General features: G+C 35.1%; 1 protein-coding gene across 2 annotated transcripts in view; it reads left to right on the top strand.

Moving 5' to 3' along the window:
• The window catches only part of lmbrd1 (LMBR1 domain containing 1), a 109,581-nt gene that overhangs the window by 56,931 nt on the left and 30,150 nt on the right, over positions 1 to 22,500 (top strand). For both annotated transcript variants that reach the window (XM_062058309.1, XM_062058308.1), the window contains 7 exons: positions 1,281 to 1,354; positions 9,581 to 9,706; positions 10,761 to 10,913; positions 16,732 to 16,796; positions 16,916 to 17,018; positions 17,214 to 17,318; positions 17,404 to 17,553. In XM_062058309.1, the coding sequence (XP_061914293.1) occupies positions 1,281 to 1,354; positions 9,581 to 9,706; positions 10,761 to 10,913; positions 16,732 to 16,796; positions 16,916 to 17,018; positions 17,214 to 17,318; positions 17,404 to 17,553 (776 nt within the window). The remainder of the gene's footprint in view (positions 1 to 1,280; positions 1,355 to 9,580; positions 9,707 to 10,760; positions 10,914 to 16,731; positions 16,797 to 16,915; positions 17,019 to 17,213; positions 17,319 to 17,403; positions 17,554 to 22,500) is intronic.

Raw genomic sequence — 22,500 nt, 5'->3', positions numbered from 1 at the left:
TGCATATGTGTATATATGTTTGTGTATATTTGCATATGTAAATATATATATGTACGTATATGTGTATATGTATATGTATATATGTGTATATATACATGTATATATGTATATGTATATATGTATATGTATATATGTGTGTATATATGTATGTAGACGTACATATATACATATATATGTATACATATATGTACATATATATATTTATATACATGTGTTTATATATATATATATATATATATATATATATATATATATATATATATATATATATATATATATATATATATATATATATATATATATATATATATATATATATATATATATATATATATATATATATATATATATATAAGACAGATTGGAAATTAAAAAAAACTAGTTATCATAATGAAACTTCAATGAACAACTCTTGGACATGTCTCAATTTGAATAAATGTTACCAACATTGAGAGCATTTGATTTATTTTGGGGAATTTAGTTTCTGGTACACTGTCTTCTTTCATTGTAATTCTCTTAAATGTGGGAGTATTTTAGACAGAGTCGACAATATTGTTCTCTTTATATTATTCACATTAGGCATGGTTTTATCACTGCAGTACAACTGTACTTGTGTATAGACACTGTCCAGGAGCGTGTTTGCCTTTTCTGGAGAAGTTAAGCAAGACCACATCTTCTTGTTTACATTTTATGCCCAGCCAAGTATTTCTAAAAAAACATTCCTTTTTTTGTGATAATTGATTTCTCATAAAACCAATGATAGGAAATTTGTCTTTGTCCAAGCAAGTTAGGCTGTGTCCAAGTCTTTCAAATGAACCAACACAATCATCTATGTACACCATCTAAAACAGAAAAGTATATTCCCTTGTTCTCTCAAGTTAAAGTACTTAAAAAATGCCTGACATAGTGGAATTTCTGCATAGAGGTTCTATAAGGTTATGTACTGTTCAAGTAAAACTGTTTCAATTAAACACATTGCTCCATGAGTGGCTTTACTTTAAAGAATGTATTGTTATAAATGTGTACCTAATTAAAGGTGTGAACTGTGTGATGATGTAAACAAATAGAGATCATGTAACACCTGATTTTCTTTTGGAACATTGGTAATTAATTTTAAATGAAATGACAAAAAAAAAGAATCACCGGTAAAATATGCGATGATTGTGCCACTACAGATATTTGTAAAAATAGTCTATGGCAGCATTCCACTAATGTCTCTTTAGAACAAGGTCATACGAGACACTGTATATCCAATTGATGTCCTGTCTTTCTGCTTACAGATGGTCTAACTGCTCTGGCTTTCTCCATCAGCTCATTGACCTTGATTGGGATGCTGGCAGTGATCACTTACACAGTGAGTTGAAAAATGTGCTATGACACATGATTTGAGTTATTTTCATATTTTGTTAAGTTGGTATTATTCAAATGCAGTACCTGTGCATCGTTCCTGAGCTTTACTTATTGACTCCCTCTCATTAAAAGTTTTGATAGACTTTCAGACTGATGTCTTACAATTTTTTAGTCCGGGCTGTCCTATACATGTCTTATCAACTGTCAGTTTTATACTGTACATATGTACTTGTGTGTCCTTTAATATCTGTCTTTCTTTTGACATTGACATTTTGCTATATTTCAAATTTTTTCCCAAGAAAACTATTTGGTAATTTGGCAACTTTGGCTAGTACTGTCCATTTTTCATAGATATCTTAGTAATGAGACTGTAAATATACTTCGGATATCCCCTGTACATAGTGGTACAGCTTTAAAGGGGAACTGCAATTTTGGGGGATTTTTTCTATCATTTGCATTAATTCACAAAATGCGTAATTGAATGTATGCTAATTTGTAATTACAAGCTAGAAGAAGTCAGCTAACACTTGAGCCAATATTGAGAGTTTCTCTATTCCGCCTATAAAGCACTCTAAAAAACACCCAAAAGCCTCCATCATTGTTTTATATACAGGCTGTATAGTACATATGTAGTGACAGGCGCATTCATACTAACATGTTATATTTACATATTTTGCTCAGTTTAAGCATACGCATGTTAATCTCACAGATGCATCACAACGTTCGATTTTCCCTTCAACAACAAATGCTAAGCATCATTCAGCAGTGTTGCTTAGTTTTTGGAAGGTTTTTTAGAGGGTTTTATGAGCGAAATACTGTACTCCCGTTAGCTGCATTGTTAGCCCCTTCCTACTGGGCGTATTTTACGACTTAGCATACATACTTAAATAGAAGAAAAACATATGTGTTCTGGCCTTACATTGGATTTGTAAATCATAGGCAAAATTCCAAAAATAGTGTCGTTCCCCTTTAAGTGAGGGAGTACCACATAATAGTGCTGGGGGAAAACCAAAATACGGGGAAAATACTTGGGCATCAACCCGGGGAGTAAAAGTAAAAGTGGCAGCCAACCTCAATCTATCCAATTTCTGTTGAGCCGAGAGTCCCACTTGACAAATTACACAACAATCGAATTTAGAGCTCCTGATGAATAATACACAACCTAGTAAGTTGTAGAACCAATCTTCCTTTTGCCTCGCTTATCCATTCCAACTAGGGTTTTAGCCACTGTTCTCACAGTTTTCAATAGAGTGGGATAATGACCCAAGTACATTTTGAGGCTAGAGCTTTGCTTAGATTTGCAGTGTCCTTCAATTGCCACTGACTCTTCCAATTACCTGCTGTAAAAGCTATTTTTATATCTTTAAAACGGCACTGTTCGCAGCAATAGCATTGCTGCAGTCTGTCTTCAACTCACTCTAACGGCAAAGAACACTACATCCTTGTGACAATAGGGGTGCGAATTGTGGCACTATAAAATCTACATCCATCACTGCATGTAAGCGCTTTACTATCTGCTTTGTCTAACTGTTCCTGCCAGCTGTTGGCCTTCTTTACGAAATATAGTAACAATCCAGAGTTGGGGTCTGATTATAGCCATTAGGAACAAAGCTCACATGTTATTATGATGTGTATCTTCCCTATTTCTTAAACTGTCCATCCATCCTATTAATGGAATTCTCAGTGGCTTAATTTAAAATCATTATTTTTACATATAAAACTAGCTCAATTATGTATTGACCTTCCTCTTGCTCTACAATTTGTGCTCTAAATATGCAAAATCTGACCTTAAATGGTGAAGATGAAGAAGGCCTGTGGATCTAATAACACGTCACGACATTGCCCTGCGTAAGAGCTGTCACTTAATCAATTAGAACAATTTCACAATCCTACACTTTTATTAGATTAATTCACTCCTGCATGTATCTCTTTAGTCAGATCTTGTAACACCGAAAAGACCATACTGTTGCAAAATCCAATACTGGTTATTCCGCAATACATTGCATGGAAGTTTTGAAGATAGTGTGAGATACCACCATGGCAATATCTGAGGTATAATTCTAAATATTCATAAACAACATTTTGTAGTGAAGTGAAGTGAATTATATTTATATAGCGCTTTTCTCTAGTGACTCAAAGCGCTTTATATAGTGACTCTTTTTACAAATATAACGGTATACCATAATCACAGTTTGATACATACTTCTGTTTTAAGGTCACTATTTGGTTTGTTTTCGTAAGATTAAGCAACAGCTTTTAAAATAAGCTCATGTTGAAACAAATTGTCAAAGCGGTGCTAATTTCCCTAAACAATTATGTGACATTTAGGGAAATAAAATAAAGCTTCTTTTGAAAAGCTTACAGACTTCGCCCACTGCCATTCAGTAGATGTCAAGTAACAAACTCAGAAGTTAATTATATAAGTGACAGGGTAGAGACTTAATTATTTGCTGGCGATTGACTTCCACGTTCACTTGTAATAAGTCTATTCATTGTTCTGCTTATGTGGATTAGCAAAAGTTTTTTTCCAAAGATTTTGTTCAAAGATTACAGAAATGCTGCAGAGGGTTTCTTTTAGCAGTTAATCTTCAATGACAGCCTGTCACTCTGGCCTTTCCTAAATAGGACAAATGTTTCTGGCTATTATTCAATGTATACCCTAGATAGCTGTCAATAAAACAGAAGCCAAGTGTAGATCAAGAGTCAAAAACAAACATCCAGACTGTTTGTATAAATACAGTACTGTGTAAAAATATTTGACCACCATTTGCTTTGATACTTTTTTGTCAGTTTAGTCTTTCCCAAATAAACCCCATATAGCTGTGTTTTTTGGTAATGACCTAAACCAAGAAGAGTATGAACAACACTATGACTAGTTTAAAGCCTGTATTACAGTAGTAATAATAAAAAAAATGAAAAAAATCATGACGAAAGAAGGTATTTGAAGGTGTTAAAAATCAGCTAAAGCACTACTTTGAAACATTTTCTAAATCATTTATATTTGAACTGTATGTACAATGATAATTTATTTGATGTCAGAAATTACACTGCAGGACCAACCGCTCTCTGTAAATCCAAGCTCACCACACAGTTTATACATTACTGTGCAAATCAGTTCACTTGTGGAGTACTGCTGTCAGTGCAGTTTTTGTATTTGATTTGGTCTTGGGAATGAATCCACCTTGCCCAAGCAAGACAAGACAGGAAACCTCTCAAAGGTGTTCTTGAGACCAACACTAAACACATATACTGGACTTTAACACAGCATGGTAGCAACTAAAGATAATGAATCTTTGATTGTTATGGATGACATTTAATTGGAAAAACCTTATTAGAAGTAAATTCATCCTGAATCACTGGGAACGTGTATTTGCTTTAGGGAAAATGTTTTATGTGCCACACCAACAAGGCTATTTATTTTAAAACGTTATACATTGCAATGCCATTAGCTTGGTTAGTTTAAATTACTCTAATGCACCCTGTATCCTAAGCAGTTTTAATTAGCTTGCTTGTACTGGATTAGCCTCTTTATTTAAAGAATCTGACCATGCTAACTAAAAGACAAAAAAAACAAAGAGGACTTCTAAAGGACTGATTTCTCGATTTACTTTAGTTCCTCTTATTCCAACGGAACAGGCTCACACTTAATGATTTCAGCCAGTTCCATAACCCTAATCCAACCCCCACACTAGGGCTGGACGATTATGGCAAAAATAATAATCACGACTATTCTGATTGATAATGTAATCACCATTCTTTACACAATTATTCATTATTTCAAATCATTAATATTTATTCTACCACCAAAACTCCACTTTAAATATACTTAAAACAACTGGATATAAATTAGTAGTAAATAAACCGCAAAAAGTAAAACAATAACAATAGCAATTACAATACATTTAAATGACAGTAGTAATACAAAAAACAATACAATTCAGTTTATCTGTGTTGTTTTTAATTTTTTTTTTTTACCTTTTACACTTATTTTACCACCATATAATTTATGCTTTTTGTGTAAAATAAAATGTAATAAAATGTTTAACTATCTATTGATGAAAAGTGCTTTAAAGGGGAACTGCACATTTTTTGGGGAAAATGTTGCCTATCGTTCACAATCATTGTGAAAGACATGACGACGGATGGATTTTTTTTTTTAATGCATTCTAAATATAAATTACATTTGATCGAAAGTGCTTAACTTACACTGGAGCCTATGGGAGCCGTTGAATTCAGCCTGTCGAGCCCCTAAAAACATCCAAACACCCCCATTAGGGTTTTGTATACATGATGTTAGTATATTTGTAATGTATATAACGAGCACATTTATAATAACATTTAATATTTCATTTAGTTTGATAATTTTAAGCTTATGCGGGGCATTAATTTCAAAAATGCGTCACAATGTTTGCATTTTTTCTTCATCACAGATTACTCACTACAGACTTTATGAGAGCTAACAAACTAAATAAACCATCACTTATTGTATAACGTCCGCTGTCATTAGGATTCAGACTGCTAGGATGTTCATATATTTCCATTTAGATGAAAAATGTCTCATAATCCTCGCGAAGAAACGGGGTAGGGGCGGGGGAAACACGCGCTTTTTGTGTCAGGTCCTAAATGGCTGTCAAAGTGCCCCAACTTGTCAGGTTATATCATAAACCATCAACTTTTCAGGTGAGAGGCATGATTTATGATCTTCAATACATTTACAGAGAGCGAGGAAACAGCAGACCACTCGATTATATAAACATCGGCACACAGGAAGGGATCACGGCGCCGCTATAAATAGTTTCTCTACCGTTTATAATAACAATATTACTAATACTTGGTTAATATTCAAATCACAAAATTTAAATGGAGTATTGTTGGCGTTTTTTGAATGGTTATTTATCTGATTTTATGGGCGTAATAGTGGAGCTCCCATTGGCTCCGCGCTGTAAGAGGACTTTTATTTACGTTTATTTAATATTTATAATGCATTTAAAAAAAAATCCATCGGTTGTCATGTCTTTCATAATGAATGTGAACGATAACCAAATTCCAAAAAAAGTGCAGTTTTTCTTTAAGCATATTATGCAGGTGCAAGGTACTTTTTTGAAACCTTTATTATGTTAGCGCAGTCAAACCAGATTTGGCGCACTACACTATTACTGTGAAGTGGGGAAGTGTACTGTGCTGTAGTTCTTAGCTTGACGAGTATGGAAGCGACTCACTTGATGCTGTTAAAAAAAAAATAGAGCGCTTCTCAAGTTGCGACCACTGTTTGCACTGCAAAAAGTCAGTGTTCAAAAACAAGAAAAAAATAAATAAATTAGGGGTATTTTACTTAAACCAAGCAAAATTATCTGCCAATAGAACAATAAAATTTGGCTTGTCAAGACTATCCAAAACAAGTAAAATTAACTAACCTCAATGAACCCAAAAATACCTTAAAATAAGTATATTCTTACTAATAACAAGTGCACTTTTCTTGGTAGAAAAAAAGAGACCTTTTTGCTCAATATGTTGAAATATTTTCTTAAATAAGTAAATGCTAGTGCCATTATCTTGACATAATGATATGCACTCGGCATCATGATTTTTTTTTTCATGCTTGAAGTAAGAAATTACTACTTTAAAAAAGTCGTTTTATACTTGTGAGTGTTAATGACACAGCTTTGCATCAGTTGATATTCTAGTTTCAAGCATGTTTTACTCAATATAGGTCATACAATCTCAGCAACAAGCTGTACTATCTTACTGAGATAATTTAGGACCAAGACCCTTAAAACAAGTAAAACACTCTAACATAAAATCTGCTTAGTGAGAAGAATTATCTTATCAGACAGAAAATAAGCAAATATCACCCTTATTTGAGATATTTAATCTTACTTAGATTTCAGTTTTTGCAGTGTGGTCATTGTTGTTACATCGATGATGTTGTTCACAAGAACACAAGCAGATGAGTTGTTTTGTGGGTGTATAAATTGTTTTTGCTAGCCTTAGCGTCATAGTGTAGTCGCTGTTTCAAGTGGCCTTCTCTACATTGTTTAGTTCAGGATGGAGCAGTTGAGTGTGTCGGGGATACATGAGCGTTACCAGATACATTATTTGCCCAAACAAATGTTTTTTCTTCTCACAATTAGGGCTGGGTGATATGGACGAAAATGTATATCTTAATATATTTTTACTTCAACTCAATATTCGATATACTGTATATCTCGATATATTTTCCGGTGAAAGTATACATTCACAGAAATTGAACTGTATGACATCTGTACTGTAAACTGTCAGTGGCACTTTTATTAACCCAGTTATTCAAGATGGGTATTAACACCACAGAAAAGAAACTGTTTAAGTAGCACAGAATTACATAACATAAATAAAATAGAAAAATCTTGGAAGTAGGAAGGGGAGGGGTTTAGTAGCCAATTGAGTTTTGCGAGGGAGAACAAGGAACACAACAAATAAGCGGTGTTTGGTCATTTTAACGTGAAATAAATTATATCGATATTACGACATTTTCTTAATTCGTATCTTGTTTACAAATGTATCGATATATCTTACAAACTCGATATATCGCCCAGCCCTACTCACAATGACAACGTTTCACTCAAATGTATGTCAATTTCCCTGATATTATTTTGTGTTTGTCAGCGGCTTCTGTTTTATTGGCCAATTATATGACTCAGTCCACAGTTTCGTGATGAGGAAATCATATCCCTCACTTTTTTGTTGAGTTAAGTGATTATTGATTAGGCATACAGTACTAGCGTTGTGACAAATAAAAAGTAGCAACCATAGTGATATCTCAAACTTCTAATAGATGCGCTCTATTTTTTTTTTCACTCATTCCCTCATCATCAGCTCGGGAATTTGCATGCACATTGCGCGGTCCATTAATAGTTTTTTTTCCCCGATTATTGTATTTTCATAATTGTGCGAAGCCATTATCAAAATTTAAATCCGGTTAACACTCCCATCACCTCTTATTTATTATTATTTTTTGTTATTATTGACTGCATGGGGGTTAACTTTAATGAGTGCGCATGATTATATGGGAGTTACAAATGTTGACTGCAGCAAAGAGACACCTGTTTTTTCCCTATTTTATATTTCTCTCATGTAGGGTCACATGAGGGAAAGGGAAATGTTTCTCCAGGGATCTTGGACAGGTTTTCCTTTTATGAGTGTATTTGATATTCTGGACATGTTCCGGTCTTAAGAGCTCCATGATTCATTGCAGGAGGCGACATTCGCCCGTAGCGCAGATCCACAGTCGAGACTAATAATAGTCTAGCCTTTCTTACTATCCCATGCGACACGGTCAATGCTTCATAACATGCAGAAACTATTAAAAGTTGTTTTTAAAAATAAAAAAAATACAGGGTGACTTTTGGAAAGTAGAGGAAATAGGGCAGCATGTTTGTCAAGGCTGAAAGATGCCTAGCACAGACGTGTCCTTTTGTTTTATTACGAGGCAATAAATGGCTCCCTGCTAGGTTTGTAAAAGCGAGACATGACAGGGTGAGTAAGAGCATTGACTTGCCTCTGTTATATTCATTCGTATTGATCGCTATGTTGTCAGGTTTTAGAGGTGCCCCTCATTTTAAATTAAAGTTCAAACATCCCTTCAGGAGATTAAAGCCCATATGTCAAAAGATTTAAAAGCACCTTTTGAATTTAGTGCTAATAGCCTCTCTCTCTATAATGGGTATATATCCTGACTGTTTGCATTTGTTTACATGTTTGTGTGCAAGTCAGCTAAGGTGTATCAAATTCTGCTTCATGTCATCCCACTCCATGTCATTCATCATTGATGGTACCTTGATGCACCTTCCTTTTAACCCAGATTTTTTGTTTGAAAAATCTCTTAAAAATTCATCACATTCTGGATGGAGGGTATAGTTTTGTCACATGGGGGCACTGTTAAGCTGTACATTGCATCATGGTGATTTTAAACCGTGATAGCCACACAAAGTGGTTGCAGCAAATTCACCAGTAGTTTTGAGCACTATTATTTATACATTCTACTATTTTAATCTTCCTCAGCCAAAACTGACACAGCCTGGGAGGCCATGAGGCGGTCAAATCCCTTTGTCAACTGTGTGTATATTTGCTTGCCTTCATCTAATGCTCGCTCCGTGCCATAGTTTGTGGCAGAGGGTGGGAATGCGTAGGTGGATGTATACTCGCATGAGCAACAACACAGTCTTGCAAAAATGTTTTGCCCTTTCTTCTTCAGGCATACGGTATGTCTGTGTTGCCTTTGAATCTGATAAAAGGCACACGGAGTGTGGCTTATGAACGCCTGGAGAACACAGAGGACATTGATGATGTCGAGCATCAGATCGAGAAGCTGAAATCCAAGGTGTGACACGAACATGCGCATCAGTAATTATTACCAACATTTATGTTTGTATTATTACAAACAGTGTAGTAGTATTATCGGATTTACTCATTTGACTGTATGTTTATTATTGCCGGTATAGTTCACAGTGGCATAGAAATGTACTGGCTAATATTAAATTGACTGTTTGCAAGCCTTACCCGGCTTGAGTAAAGGGAGCTCGCTAACTTTGGAAAGTTTCCTAAACATTTGAATTAGCCCTCTTCTGCTTTTAAACACGTAAAGTACGCCCCACACAACACACATGGCAGACATGCATTAGTTATGGTTGATGTCAGCGAATGATAGCAATTTAGCAAAGTTTATCTGCTAACGTTTGCTATCATTGAATGTATAGCCTAATTTAACAACAACACGACTGCAAATTGTTAGGTGCTTCTCTGAGACTGCTTTTGTGTATGTAGACATGCTCTTGTATGCAAGTATGAGGCAACTGTACATAAAGCCAATAATACCAGCCTTTTTTCTTTTTCCATCTTTATAAATTATATGTTCTTTTGACCACTTGATGTTAATATAATATAGCCAGTGGTATTCTTGTTATATTTTGTTGTTTGAAAAATGTAACTTTGAACAGTCACTTTTAAGAAGGGGTTTCTGATATTTTGACCACCAATATGTTTGCCAAATGAGGCTACAAAACTATTACAAACACTTGTCTTTAATGCAGTAAAGTTGTACCCAACTCCAAACAACAACCACAAGGAAATACATGTACTATAAAATAGCAATATGTAGATAGTAAATTGCCTTACAAACTTTAGAATATAATTGGTTTTCTTAATATCCACTAATAGCTTATGTTTTTTTAACCTATTGTTATTCAAGCCTATTATAACAGTACTATATATATTTTCTTAAACATACAGTATATGCGGGTTTGTCATACTGATATCACAATGTCTCTTCAAAGACCTTGTTACATTTTATTTTAAATATCATCCTGTGTTTGTTCATCAGTATGCTTCACATTTGATGTCTGAGGTGTCTTTTTTTGTTGTTTTATTGTTGTCAGTGTAAAGATGGCCGCCCCTTGTCATCAAGAGACAGAAACAACCTGCAGGAGCTGGAAGGCAAGCTGCAGGTTCTCCGACGCAGAGGGAGGCACCTGGAAATTGCAGAGAGGACCTGCTGCAACAAAGTCGGCAGCGCTCTTAGACCTTTCAAGGTAATTATATTGGTAATGGTTTGTTTTTTAGTCAAACATGTAACGAGAAGGTTACATTGAAGGACATCACATGTTTACAGTAAACCTAATCTAAAAAGGAGTAGGAAGAAACACATCTTTATTTTATTTTTTTTAACATTTGTCTTTTGAATATTTTTGACAAAACAGTTAAAAGAAATACAACACAATATAAATCAAATGTTCTTTTTTCTCCCCACCCAAAAAAACAAAACAAAAAACAGCCAAATAAGTACAAGCTAATATTGATGTAAAGCCACAGACAACTGCACTTTCGAATGGCCTCAACATGGTGCAGCAATACACAAAAGGCTCACCAATCAACCACAATTCAATCACGTCTCAGTTGGGGCCAAGCTGGAGATCAGTCTCCTTTACATAATTTAAGAAACCACCCCATACTTCCCGAAACTTCACAGAACAACCATTCAATGTTGTACTAATCTTTTCCAGTTTGAGAAAATAAAGAACCTCTTTAAACCAGCGGGTGAGGTAAGGAGGGTTTTTTGATTGATTGATTGAGACTTTTATTAGTAGGTTGCACTGTGAAGTACATATTTCGTACAATTGACCACTAAATGGTAACACCCGAATACGTTTTTCAACTTGTTTAAGTCGGGGTCCAATTAAATTGATTCATGATACAGATATATACTATCATATATACTATCATCATAATACAGTCATCACACAAGATAATCACAATGAATTATTTACATTATTTACAATCAGGGGTGTGGAGGGGGGGGTTAGGATATGGACATCAAGTAGTGGACATAGAGAGAGAGAGAGAGATCAGAAGGTATAAGAAAAAGTATCTGCATTTGATTGTTTACATTTGATTGTTAGCAATCCGGGGAGGGTGTTAGTTTAGGGTTGTAGCTGCCTGGAGGTGAACTTTTATTGCGGTTTTGAAGGAGGATAGAGATGCCCTTTCTTTTATACCTGTTGGGAGCGCATTCCACATTGATGTGGCATAGAAAGAGAATGAGTTAAGACCTTTGTTAGTTCGGAATTTGGGTTTAACGTGGTTAGTGGAGCTCCCCCTGGTGTTGTGGTTATGGCGGTCATTTACGTTAAGGAAGTAGTTTGACATGTACTTCGGTATCAGGGAGGTGTAGCGGATTTTATAGACTAGGCTCAGTGCTAGTTGTTTAACTCTGTCCTCCACCTTGAGCCAGCCCACTTTAGAGAAGTGGGTAGGAGTGAGGTGGGATCTGGGGTGGAGGTCTGTTGCCTTCCAATTCAACCCAATTAATCTTCTAGTCTTCTTTTGGGATTTGCTACGAGAAGATGACAAAGGGGCTACCCCAAATAGTCCGCTTAGAGGATTCAGGTCAATCTTTTCGGCAATTACCAAAAATAAAGTATTACAAATTTCAGTTCATTAGCTGCACAGGGGTGGACAAAGCCAAAACATATGTATTAAAATTAGCTGGAGAATGTTCCGTCATATTCCGTCATACATTTTAGCCAGTCGGACCTTGGTAGAATAAGTACGATGTATTAACTTGCATTGGATGAGGCTGTGTCTTGCACAGATAGAACACTTATGAAATCTACAAAAACTCTCTGACCAGCTCTAAGATAGGGTCACTCCTAAGTCACAAAAAAAAATGTTGGTTAGGGAGTGAAAAAATATCCTAAAATTGCTGGAAAGAGGCAAAGTGTTGTCAATGTATACATCTTTAATGCTGTTGATCCCCTGACTTGACCATCTTAAAAAGGCACTATGGACAAGAGAGGGAGAGAAAGCAAAATTAGCAATGATGGGTGCAAGTATAGTCTACAAGCCAAAATAGCCCTTTAACTGAATCCAGATTCTAAATTAGGTTTTTTACGATTGGATTTTTCGTAAAAGCGAATGTTGGTGAGTGAATGGTAGAGTGAACCAGAGCCCTAAGAGATACTGGTTGAGCTTTCCTCCATAAACCGCCATAACGGAGGAGGATCAAATGCTTCGTTTTTAAGAATTCTAACCTAAAGTTTTGTAGTGCTGAAACAAGTCTTTTTTGATCATACACCTTTTCCATACCAGTTCCTAGTATGAACTGCTTGATGAGCAAATATAATTACGAGTTTTATTTTGGTGAATCTGCATTGATGTAATGTTTTGATAGATTGGTATGCACAATGACTAGCCGCTCTTGACAGTCCATTGTTTTTTGTTGTTAAACCTTACCTTTATGTCAGTACGCTAGTGTCAGCATTTCACTAGTTCGCCAATGTGGGCTGCTTTACATTCACTTTTATCCATAATTGCGTAACTACAAAGTTTCATCTTCCACTTTATACTAATGTTCGAAAGGAAAATCTCCAGATTTTTAGGTAACATCTTTTGGTTCCTTTTAGTGCCACTTTATTTCCTTTTTGCCACGTTACGGCAATCTGAGAAAGCAAACTGTATTGTACTTGATGTATTAAACTCCTCCAATGCTGCACGTGAACTGCAATTACTCAAGAGATGCACTTAAAGGACTGCTCTATGTGGATTGACAATACTATCCATCACACGTCTGCTTTCAGTTTGACATCATCCCAAGAGCTGTCTGGGTGAATTCATGAGGACATGCGTCTTACATCTATAGCTTCTAATTTATTTAAGTGCAGAACAGTTATTTCCACCTGATATACCTGCTGTGTAACCAGCGCTGGTAAAACAAAGTGGCCAACAATAAGCGTCTCTTTGTCCTTGTCCAAAGGGCAGGGTAGAAAATGATCATGGCAGTATTCATGCAGGTGGAATCAGATCAAATAAACCCTCATTGTGCGTATTATTTTGTATACATTATACCCATTAAAAACCCTGAAATACTGTATGTCTTTACAGTAATGTAATTTGTTCAAAAAGTTAAGCACTCACTTTCATCTAAACTGAACTTTTAATTTTTTTTTAATGAGCATATTATACAAGGGAGGCCATATGTTTCCATACATTTGTGATGTTCATTCCATGTTTTTTGTTAAAGTTCAGTGCAATCATGTGAACCATCAGTATCGTATAATTTCAATTTCTTGCTCGTTCATCAAACTCATCTTCTAAAGCAGGGCTTCTTAACCTTTTTGCCCTCTGGGCCCAACTTTTCCACTACAGAGGGACCTGTGGCCCACTCAGAAATTAACACTCAATTAGTAATCTTACTCTTGTTTCTAATGCCAGGCTGATTACAGAAATAAATATTAACCAAATTTGCTGCAAAAGACAGAACTCATAAAAACTGATGAAACATTTTAATACAATTATGCAGTGTTAAAATTACAAAAAAAAACTAAATGAATAATTAGTAATAATAGTGTACAGTATGTGTTTCTTAAATAAACAGTCAATAACATTTTAATTCAAATGAAAATACAGCTTCACCACTTTTTGCGGTTAAGAAACTTTTCTATGATTATGGCTTCAGCCTTTCTCTGTTTGATATTGTCATTACTGTCACAAGTGGTGGAAAGGTGTATTACAACTGAGTACTGCTGCGGCCAATATGGACCACTGCTGAGGAACAGATATTTTTTGGTGTCTTTCTATAGGGCACCCTATGGTTAAGAAACACTACATAAACATACAAATATACATAATAAAGTGGCCTATGTTTGGAAACATATGGCTCATGCTGGAGTAATTTACGAGCCGGTTTTATTTAACGTTCGGACTCCTATAGAGTAGCTACATATGATTACCTGCACAGAAAGCTTTGTAGATCTTGGTCGGTATGCATTGCTTCCTTGTTTTTTAATTTAGGGCTACAGCAATTAGGAATTTAGTAATCTATCAATTAGTTTGTTCGATTAATCGAGTAATCGGATAAAACACATTTCACCGCCTCATTTCGTGTTTTAGGAAACATAGTTGAAATAAACACACATTTCACTTTTAACTTGTGTGCATAAATAAAAATATAATACAAACTCAACCCAGCTCCCTGCATCCACACACCACCGCTCTCATTTGCGCTGTACTGCAGCGGTCGTGCGGAAGTTATGTCTGTGGATTTAAAGTTCCGGGCACATGAGGTCCAGATTTTATCAATTTTTATTAGTTACACTCATTAAACGCTTAATCAAAGCAACAGAATATAAATCAACATTTTTAAAAATGGAATTAATTGAGCTAATTGTTGCAGTCCGAGTGTTCACCCTATTGCTCCACTCCAGTAGGCTTCCTGCCAAGCACTACGTCCTCATTAAGCTTATGCGGGAGTTGAAAAAAAATACAAACTTTACCGGTGCTTGACTCTTTAGTAAAGCTAAACAAAGGTAACTTTCCCTCACACCTAAACAAACATTTTCTTGGAGCCTTTGTGCAACATGCTAAGACAATATAACACAACAATATAACTTCAAAAGCAGACTGAATGAGGGGAGAGGCCTAAAGCATTTACATGACCATGCCCATATAAGTAAGTCGGTGCACACTGAAGTCAATGCGACATCATTTTTTAAAAAAGACTGCAAAACAGAGTGTAAAGCGTTCCAAAACGGCTTTCACGGCTCATTTCCAAATGCATGAACCTTATTAATTGACACTTTGTTATTGTTTAACACGACATTGTAACAACATTTATTGGTCAAAAAAGGAGCGAAAGCATAATAGGTCCTCTTTAAACAGAGCCACAATTTGTGAGTCTGTGACTTGAAAGTTGAACAATTCATCATAGTAAGAAATACAACTTTTCTTTAGCCCTAATGTCAATGTCTATCAATTTGGTGCATTTATTTTATTTATTTTTTACAATAACCTAATTAAATCCTCTAAGTGTTTCACATACCAATGCCCCAAGATGATTATTGTATTTGTTAAGTATTTAAATGTCACAACTCAAATGTTAATACAGTAACACAGAAAACAGAAGCAATAAAAACACAATTTCAAACATACTTTGAAATATACAGTGTAATTCAATTATATTTTCCTTGTTGAAACAGATGTAGTAATCTAAATCATGTGAAAGTTCAAACTCAACATCCAACATCACATTAATGGTAATGAGAGATGCACCCATATTAGCAGAAAGCTTAAATACAATGAAATGAATGACCAATATATGTGTTTTTGTCCACATTCAGTTTTGATTCCACTCCCCCACTGGGGCATGGCCAGCTGGCCAGTTGGCAGCCAGGAGCCAAAAATATTTTTTTTATTATAATTACATTGGACCCACACTTCTGTACTGGTTTTCGTTACACGGTATATGTTGATCAAACACTTTTGCCAATGTATTCCTTTACTTTGTTTGGAACAATATCTTTTTAAGATGAACAATATGACTTTTATTGCTTTTTTGGCTGCCACTCACCTTTCTCCTCATGTCTGGTTTGCACCATTGCTTCCCTTTGTCACCTTTGGCATCACTACCAAGCACTGGAGGGTCAAGCCATATGGTCTCTACTTCACATAAGACATGGCAGATTTATGTGGGCCAATAGACATTTTTTAAAGCAGTAGTATTGACTCAATGTGTGTGCATATTCATCTAATCATTGTTGTCACTATTTAGTATTCTAACTAACTACTAATCTTGAGTTCATTTTTGCTCTGCTTCTTAATTGACCTGTTTTTTTAAACAGCGAGTGAATACTAGAACAGATACAGTTGCAGGATTCTACGAAAATATCCAACAATTATTTCCATTTAATTCATTTACATTTTAGTGAGGATTTGGTCAAGGTGCAGATGAATTAGGTTATAATGTGTATCCCCACAAACTAGGCAGTATCCTGAAAACTAACAAACATCTTTACACTGTATGACTGTCATTTCATTATTTTTTAAACAACAAATTCATATTATCTCTCTGTGCAGATAATATTGGGCATTTTCTTCATCCTGGTTGCTTTGCTGTTCACTGTTGCCCTGTTCATTTCAAAGTAAGTGTATTTTTCGTACCTCTGTGTTTTCATGGTAAATGTTAGACATATGACCCTGATTGTTTTTAACTATGATGAATAGTAATTGCTTATTCTAGTTATGTTCTACTGCATTTCAGTTTGGATAAAGCTCTGCACTCTGCTGGAATCAGCTCTGGATTCATAATCTTTGGTACCAATCTAACCAATCCTTTGAATGAACTTCTATTAACCTTACAACCTGTAAGTATCCAACCATTGCTTCATTAAATATATATATTAACACTAAATAAAGATGAGCCTAAAGTTATATATATTCTTTTAATGCGCCCATGGTTTAATGATAGTGCGTCGAATGATAATTTAATGCATGTTAGGTTAAGTGAAATTGCGTTGTCTCCTTGCATTTGCACTTATTGTTTCTGCGTGGTGTTGCAGGTTTTTCCGTTGGATTACATCCTGATTACAATCATCACAATGTATTTTGTCCTCACGTCCATGGCTGGTATTCGCAACATGGGTATCTGGTTCTTCTGGATAAGGGTATATAAAGATACCACCTTCATACTGACCTGAATCATTGTGTATTCAATTGCTCTTACAAATGTAAATTTACTCTCCTTTGCAGCTCTACAAAATCCGGCCTAAAAAAACCCGTCCACAGGCTCTCCTCTTCCTCTGCATGATTCTTCTCTTGATTGTTCTCCATACCAGCTACATGATCTACAGTCTTGCCCCTCAGTACGTCATGTATGGCAGCCAGAAATATCTCTTACAGGTGAGGCGAGCTGTTTGTGTAACTTCATCCCCCGGCTTTCTTATTTTTTATCCTCCCAAAAGAGAGCTCTGTGGATGAGGCTCTGATGATGGTCCAGCTAGGCTGATGCGTGGTCTCTATAAAGAACGCGTGTAGCTCCTGCTGTTTCTTTAATGTCTGTTTAGGCTTGATACAATCTGCGCCAATGGGTGTATGCTCTTTAGATGAATGGCTGTGTTTAACTACCGAAGAAAATCATTTTTCTTTTTTTTAAACTTAAATTTTTATTCTGTCACATGCATACATATATCAACAGGGTCAACATCTTACAATATATACATAGTCAATTTATATTCCATATCAAGCATTTGTGGTGTCATTTTCCTGAGTTTTGTATTCAGTCCATTTTGTCCATTTCTCAAGAAATAGTTCCTCCTGTATTCTGAGTCTATGTGTAAATCTTTCCATTACATATAGTTCTTCCACAATGCACAGCCACTGTTCACAGGTCGGTGAGCTGCTACTACGCCACAGTCTTGTAATTGCCTTTTTGCTGGCTGCTAACAAAACCTTGACTAAATAGAAATCATCGAATTGCATATATTCCTGCGTCAAGTTTCCCAAGTATAGTATCATACTTGTTTTTGGAATGTCATATTGTAGTACTTCTTTTATCACTGACCACACGTCATACCAATATTTTTCAATATTGGGACAGTTCCAGAACACATGTTCGTGGTCAGCGTCCATATTTCCACATAGCCTCCAACATGGTTGTTTCTTTGCTGCGACTCTTCCGCTTATTTTTGGAGTTATAAAGTATCTAGTCATGTTTTTCCAGCAAAACTCCCTCCATACCCTAGAACTCGTGGCCGTGCACTGCGTTTTACAAATATTATACCAGTCCTTTTCAGTGATCTGCTCCCCAAATCCTCTTTCCCATTTCTCTTTAATGTACATGGTTGAAGTCCCCTTGCTTGTCATCAATCCCTGGTAAACAGCTGAGATCACTCTACATTTTTTATTATTATAAGCTTGTACCATTATTCTAATTAGCGGGTTCATTGATGCCCTTTTAATTTTTTTAATATAGTAGTCCCTTATCTGTAAATACCGGAAGAACTCATGTTTGTCTAGATCATATGTCGCCCGTAGGTCTTCGAAACTCCTCATCTGCCCATCTTCCAACAGTGTGCACATTGCCGTCAAGCCTTTTCGTTCCCACTGTTTAAACCCATGATCTTCGAACCCAGGCTTGAAATTGGGATCACGTGTCAACCATCCTAGTATCTTTCTTTCATCCTCTAATTTGTATTTTTTTGAGATATTATTCCAAATTCCAATTGTAAATTTAGTAATCGGACTCAGTTCTGCCTCTACTCTCTTTTCTATTGTTTTATTTGCCAACAAGTTTTGGATAAGATCTCTCCCCTGGTCTAATTCAATTCCCTTCCATTTCGCTTCGTATTCTGGTCTACACCAGCATACTAGATACCGAAGTTGGGCTGCATGGAAATATTCTTTCAGATTTGGCAATGCCATTCCCCCTTTTACCTTGGGCAGCTGGAGAGTTTCGAACCTAATTCTGGGTCTTTTACCCCCCCATATGAATCTCGATATATTTTTATCCCACTCATCAAATTGTATTTGTGGTACTGCTACTGGTAGGGATTGAAACAAGTACAAGAGTCTCGGCAACACATTCATCTTGATTATTTCTATTCTTGAGCTTAAGTCCAGACACAGCACTGACCATCTCTCCAGATCCATTTTAAGCCTCAGATTTATCGACCCATAGTTGGCTTCATATAGTTTATCTCTTTCCTTTGTTATATTAACTCCCAAATATTTGACCATTTCCAGGTCCCAATTTAGTTTATACGTCTCTCTAATTTCTAATGAGGGGTTATAGTTTAACAATAATATTTGTGTTTTTGTGACATTTAACTTATACCCCGAATATCGTCCATAATCTTCGAGGGTTCTCATTAATCTAGGGAATGTTTCTTCTGGATCTCGGAGATAGATCAGTACATCGTCTGCAAAAAGCCCCACCTTGTGTTCATTATGTCTAATCTGTATACCTTTAATTTCCTTGTTTTCTCTAATCAGTTGGGCTAATGGTTCTATAAATAATGCGAATAACGTCGGGGATAAACAGCAACCCTGCCTGGTAGACCTCTCCAATTTGAAGCTTTTCGAAAGACTTCCATTTATTTTGACTCTAGCTGATGGTTCTTGGTATAGTGACTTTATTATCTGTACTGATTTTTTGTTAAAGCCTAGTCTTTCCATTACTTTATACAGGTATAACCAATTTACACTGTCGAATGCTTTGTGAGCATCAACACTCACGAGCATAGCACTTGTTTTTGTCTTCTGTATTTCATCAACTAAATGTAAGGCTCTCCTTATGTTATCCTGAGTTTGTCTTTCCCTAATAAATCCAGTTTGGCAGTCCTCTATTAGATCCGACATAAAGTTTTCAAACCTTTTTGAAATAATAGATGTATACAACTTGTAGTCCACATTCAGTAGCGAAATAGGTCTATAATTGTTACAGTCTTCTTTATCTTTACCTTCTTTATGTATTACTGATATAATCGCTTCTTTCCATGAGGGGGGAATTTTTCCTTTTTTAAGGGTGTAATTAAAGGAGGTCTGTAATAAGGGAATCAACTCTTCTTTAAATGTCTTGTAAAATTCGGCACTAAAGCCATCTGTCCCCGGGGATTTGTTATTTTTGGTCCTTTGTATTGCTTCTTCAATTTCCCCAATTGTTATATTAGCGTTTAGCATCTTGTTTTGGCTAACTCCCAATGAAGGCAGGTCCAATGAATTTAAGAGAAGTTCCATTTAAGAAAATCATTTTTCTAATGAAACAAACAAGCATGCATTTTGTTTGTTGGATCTGTTCCTTATTTTTCTCTATCCTCTTATTGTGGGGCAGACTGGCTCGTACATGCACATACATCCTCCGCTGTTGCCATTTCTAATACAAAGTAGCTTATAGTTCTAACTTTTTCTGTCAGTAGACTCAATATGGAAGCGCTAAAAATTATAACATGGCTAATAGGTAGAAGAAGCAGTCAAAGTGGAGGCTCGTAAATAAGATCGCCCACAAAACGAGGCATCCTGAAGAGACGGCTAGAATGCGGCTTGAAGATTGTCTGTAAAACATAATCTATTCAAAATTTTGACAAAGAACCACCATGTTATGTAGACCACAAGGAATTGTTTTAAATTGTTTTTTCTTTTTTTTCTTTTCTTAGTTTCTTTTCCTAATAAAGTTGTTTTAATCCCCCCCCCCCCCCCCCCCCCCCACACACACACATGTAAAGCGACTTTGGGTATTTAGAAAAGCGCTATATAAATCCCAGGTATTATTATTATTATTAAATGTAGGAAAACAATCATAATATGACCCTATTTTAAAGATCCTATTTTTTCTTAACTTAAAGATCATCATCTTTTCCCAAATTACCAAAAATGTATTTAGAAGACAAAAGAAAAACACATTCTTTATTAAATGTGTTACAGCGAAATAAATGCTTTCAACATTGTCGTAGACCATAAGTATCACTGGAAAAAAGTGATGAAAGCCGTCAGTTGTAACCTTAAAAGGTTTCTGCTACATTTAAAAAATGTTAGGATTACCATAATAAACCAAAGTATAAGACGACGACTCCCGTTTCCAACCTTTTTTTGATTGGAAACCCATTTTTAAGATTATATCACAGACAAAAAAAGACAAACATTGTGTTTTCATTTAAGTGAAATAACAATCGGTAAATGTTGTTCGCCAACTTGCTTATTAGCCTTTAAGATGCTTTTTTCTACTAGGTCTTTGTGTCGCAGCTGCATCTTTCCAGGTCACACGTTTTGATTGAAACTTTTATTAGTAGATTGCACAGTACAGTACATATTCCGTACAATTGACCACTAAATGGTAACACCTAAATACGTTTTTCAACTTGTTTAAGTCGGGGTCCACGTTAATCAATTCATGGTGTGTGTGAGTGACAGAAAGAAAAGCTTTGACTTGCTTGGAGAGAAGTCATTTGGTGCCACCTGTTGGCTGCGTATGTAAAATTGTCAAATAAATTAAGCATACAATATGTGTTTTGCTCCAATCAGTCCCTCTAGGACTTCGCGATCGCACAATTTCAAGCAAATTTAACCAATCCCAGCAAATAAAGTGAAGTCTCGTTTGTGTGTACAATCGCCTGTCTGTCTGTCTGTCTGTCTGTCTGTCTGTCTGTCTGTCTGTCTGTCTGTCTGTCTGTCTGCGTGCGTAATTGAGATATCGGTATGTATATATTTATGTATATATGTATGTTTATGTATGTATATATTTATGTACGTATGTGTATATTTATGTATATATGTGTATATATATGTATATATATATATATATATATATATATATACATATATATATATATATATACATATATATATACATATATATATATATACATATATATATACATATATATATATATATATATGTATATATATATATATATATATATATATATATATATATATATATGTATATATATATATATGTATATATATATATATATATATATATATATATATATATATATATATATATACATATATATATATATATATATATATATATATATATATATATATATATATATATATATATATATATATATATATATATATATATATATATATATATCTCCACAGTCGTGGTCAAAAGTTTATATACACTTGTAAAGAACATAATGTCATGGCTGTCTTGAGTTTCCAATAATTTTCTACAACTCTTATTTTTTTTGTGGTAGAGTGATAGGATCACATACTTGTTTGTCACCAAAAACATTCATGAAGTTTGGTTCTTTTATGAATTTATTATGGGTCTACTGAAAATGTGACCAAATCTGCTGGGTCAAAAGTATACATATAGCAATGTTAATATTTGGTTACATG

This window comes from Entelurus aequoreus, linkage group LG09, assembly GCF_033978785.1.
Source record: "Entelurus aequoreus isolate RoL-2023_Sb linkage group LG09, RoL_Eaeq_v1.1, whole genome shotgun sequence".
Taxonomy (NCBI): Eukaryota; Metazoa; Chordata; class Actinopteri; order Syngnathiformes; family Syngnathidae; genus Entelurus; species Entelurus aequoreus.
Note: the sequence above shows the minus strand (reverse complement) of the source record. Positions and strands in the feature narration are given on the sequence as shown.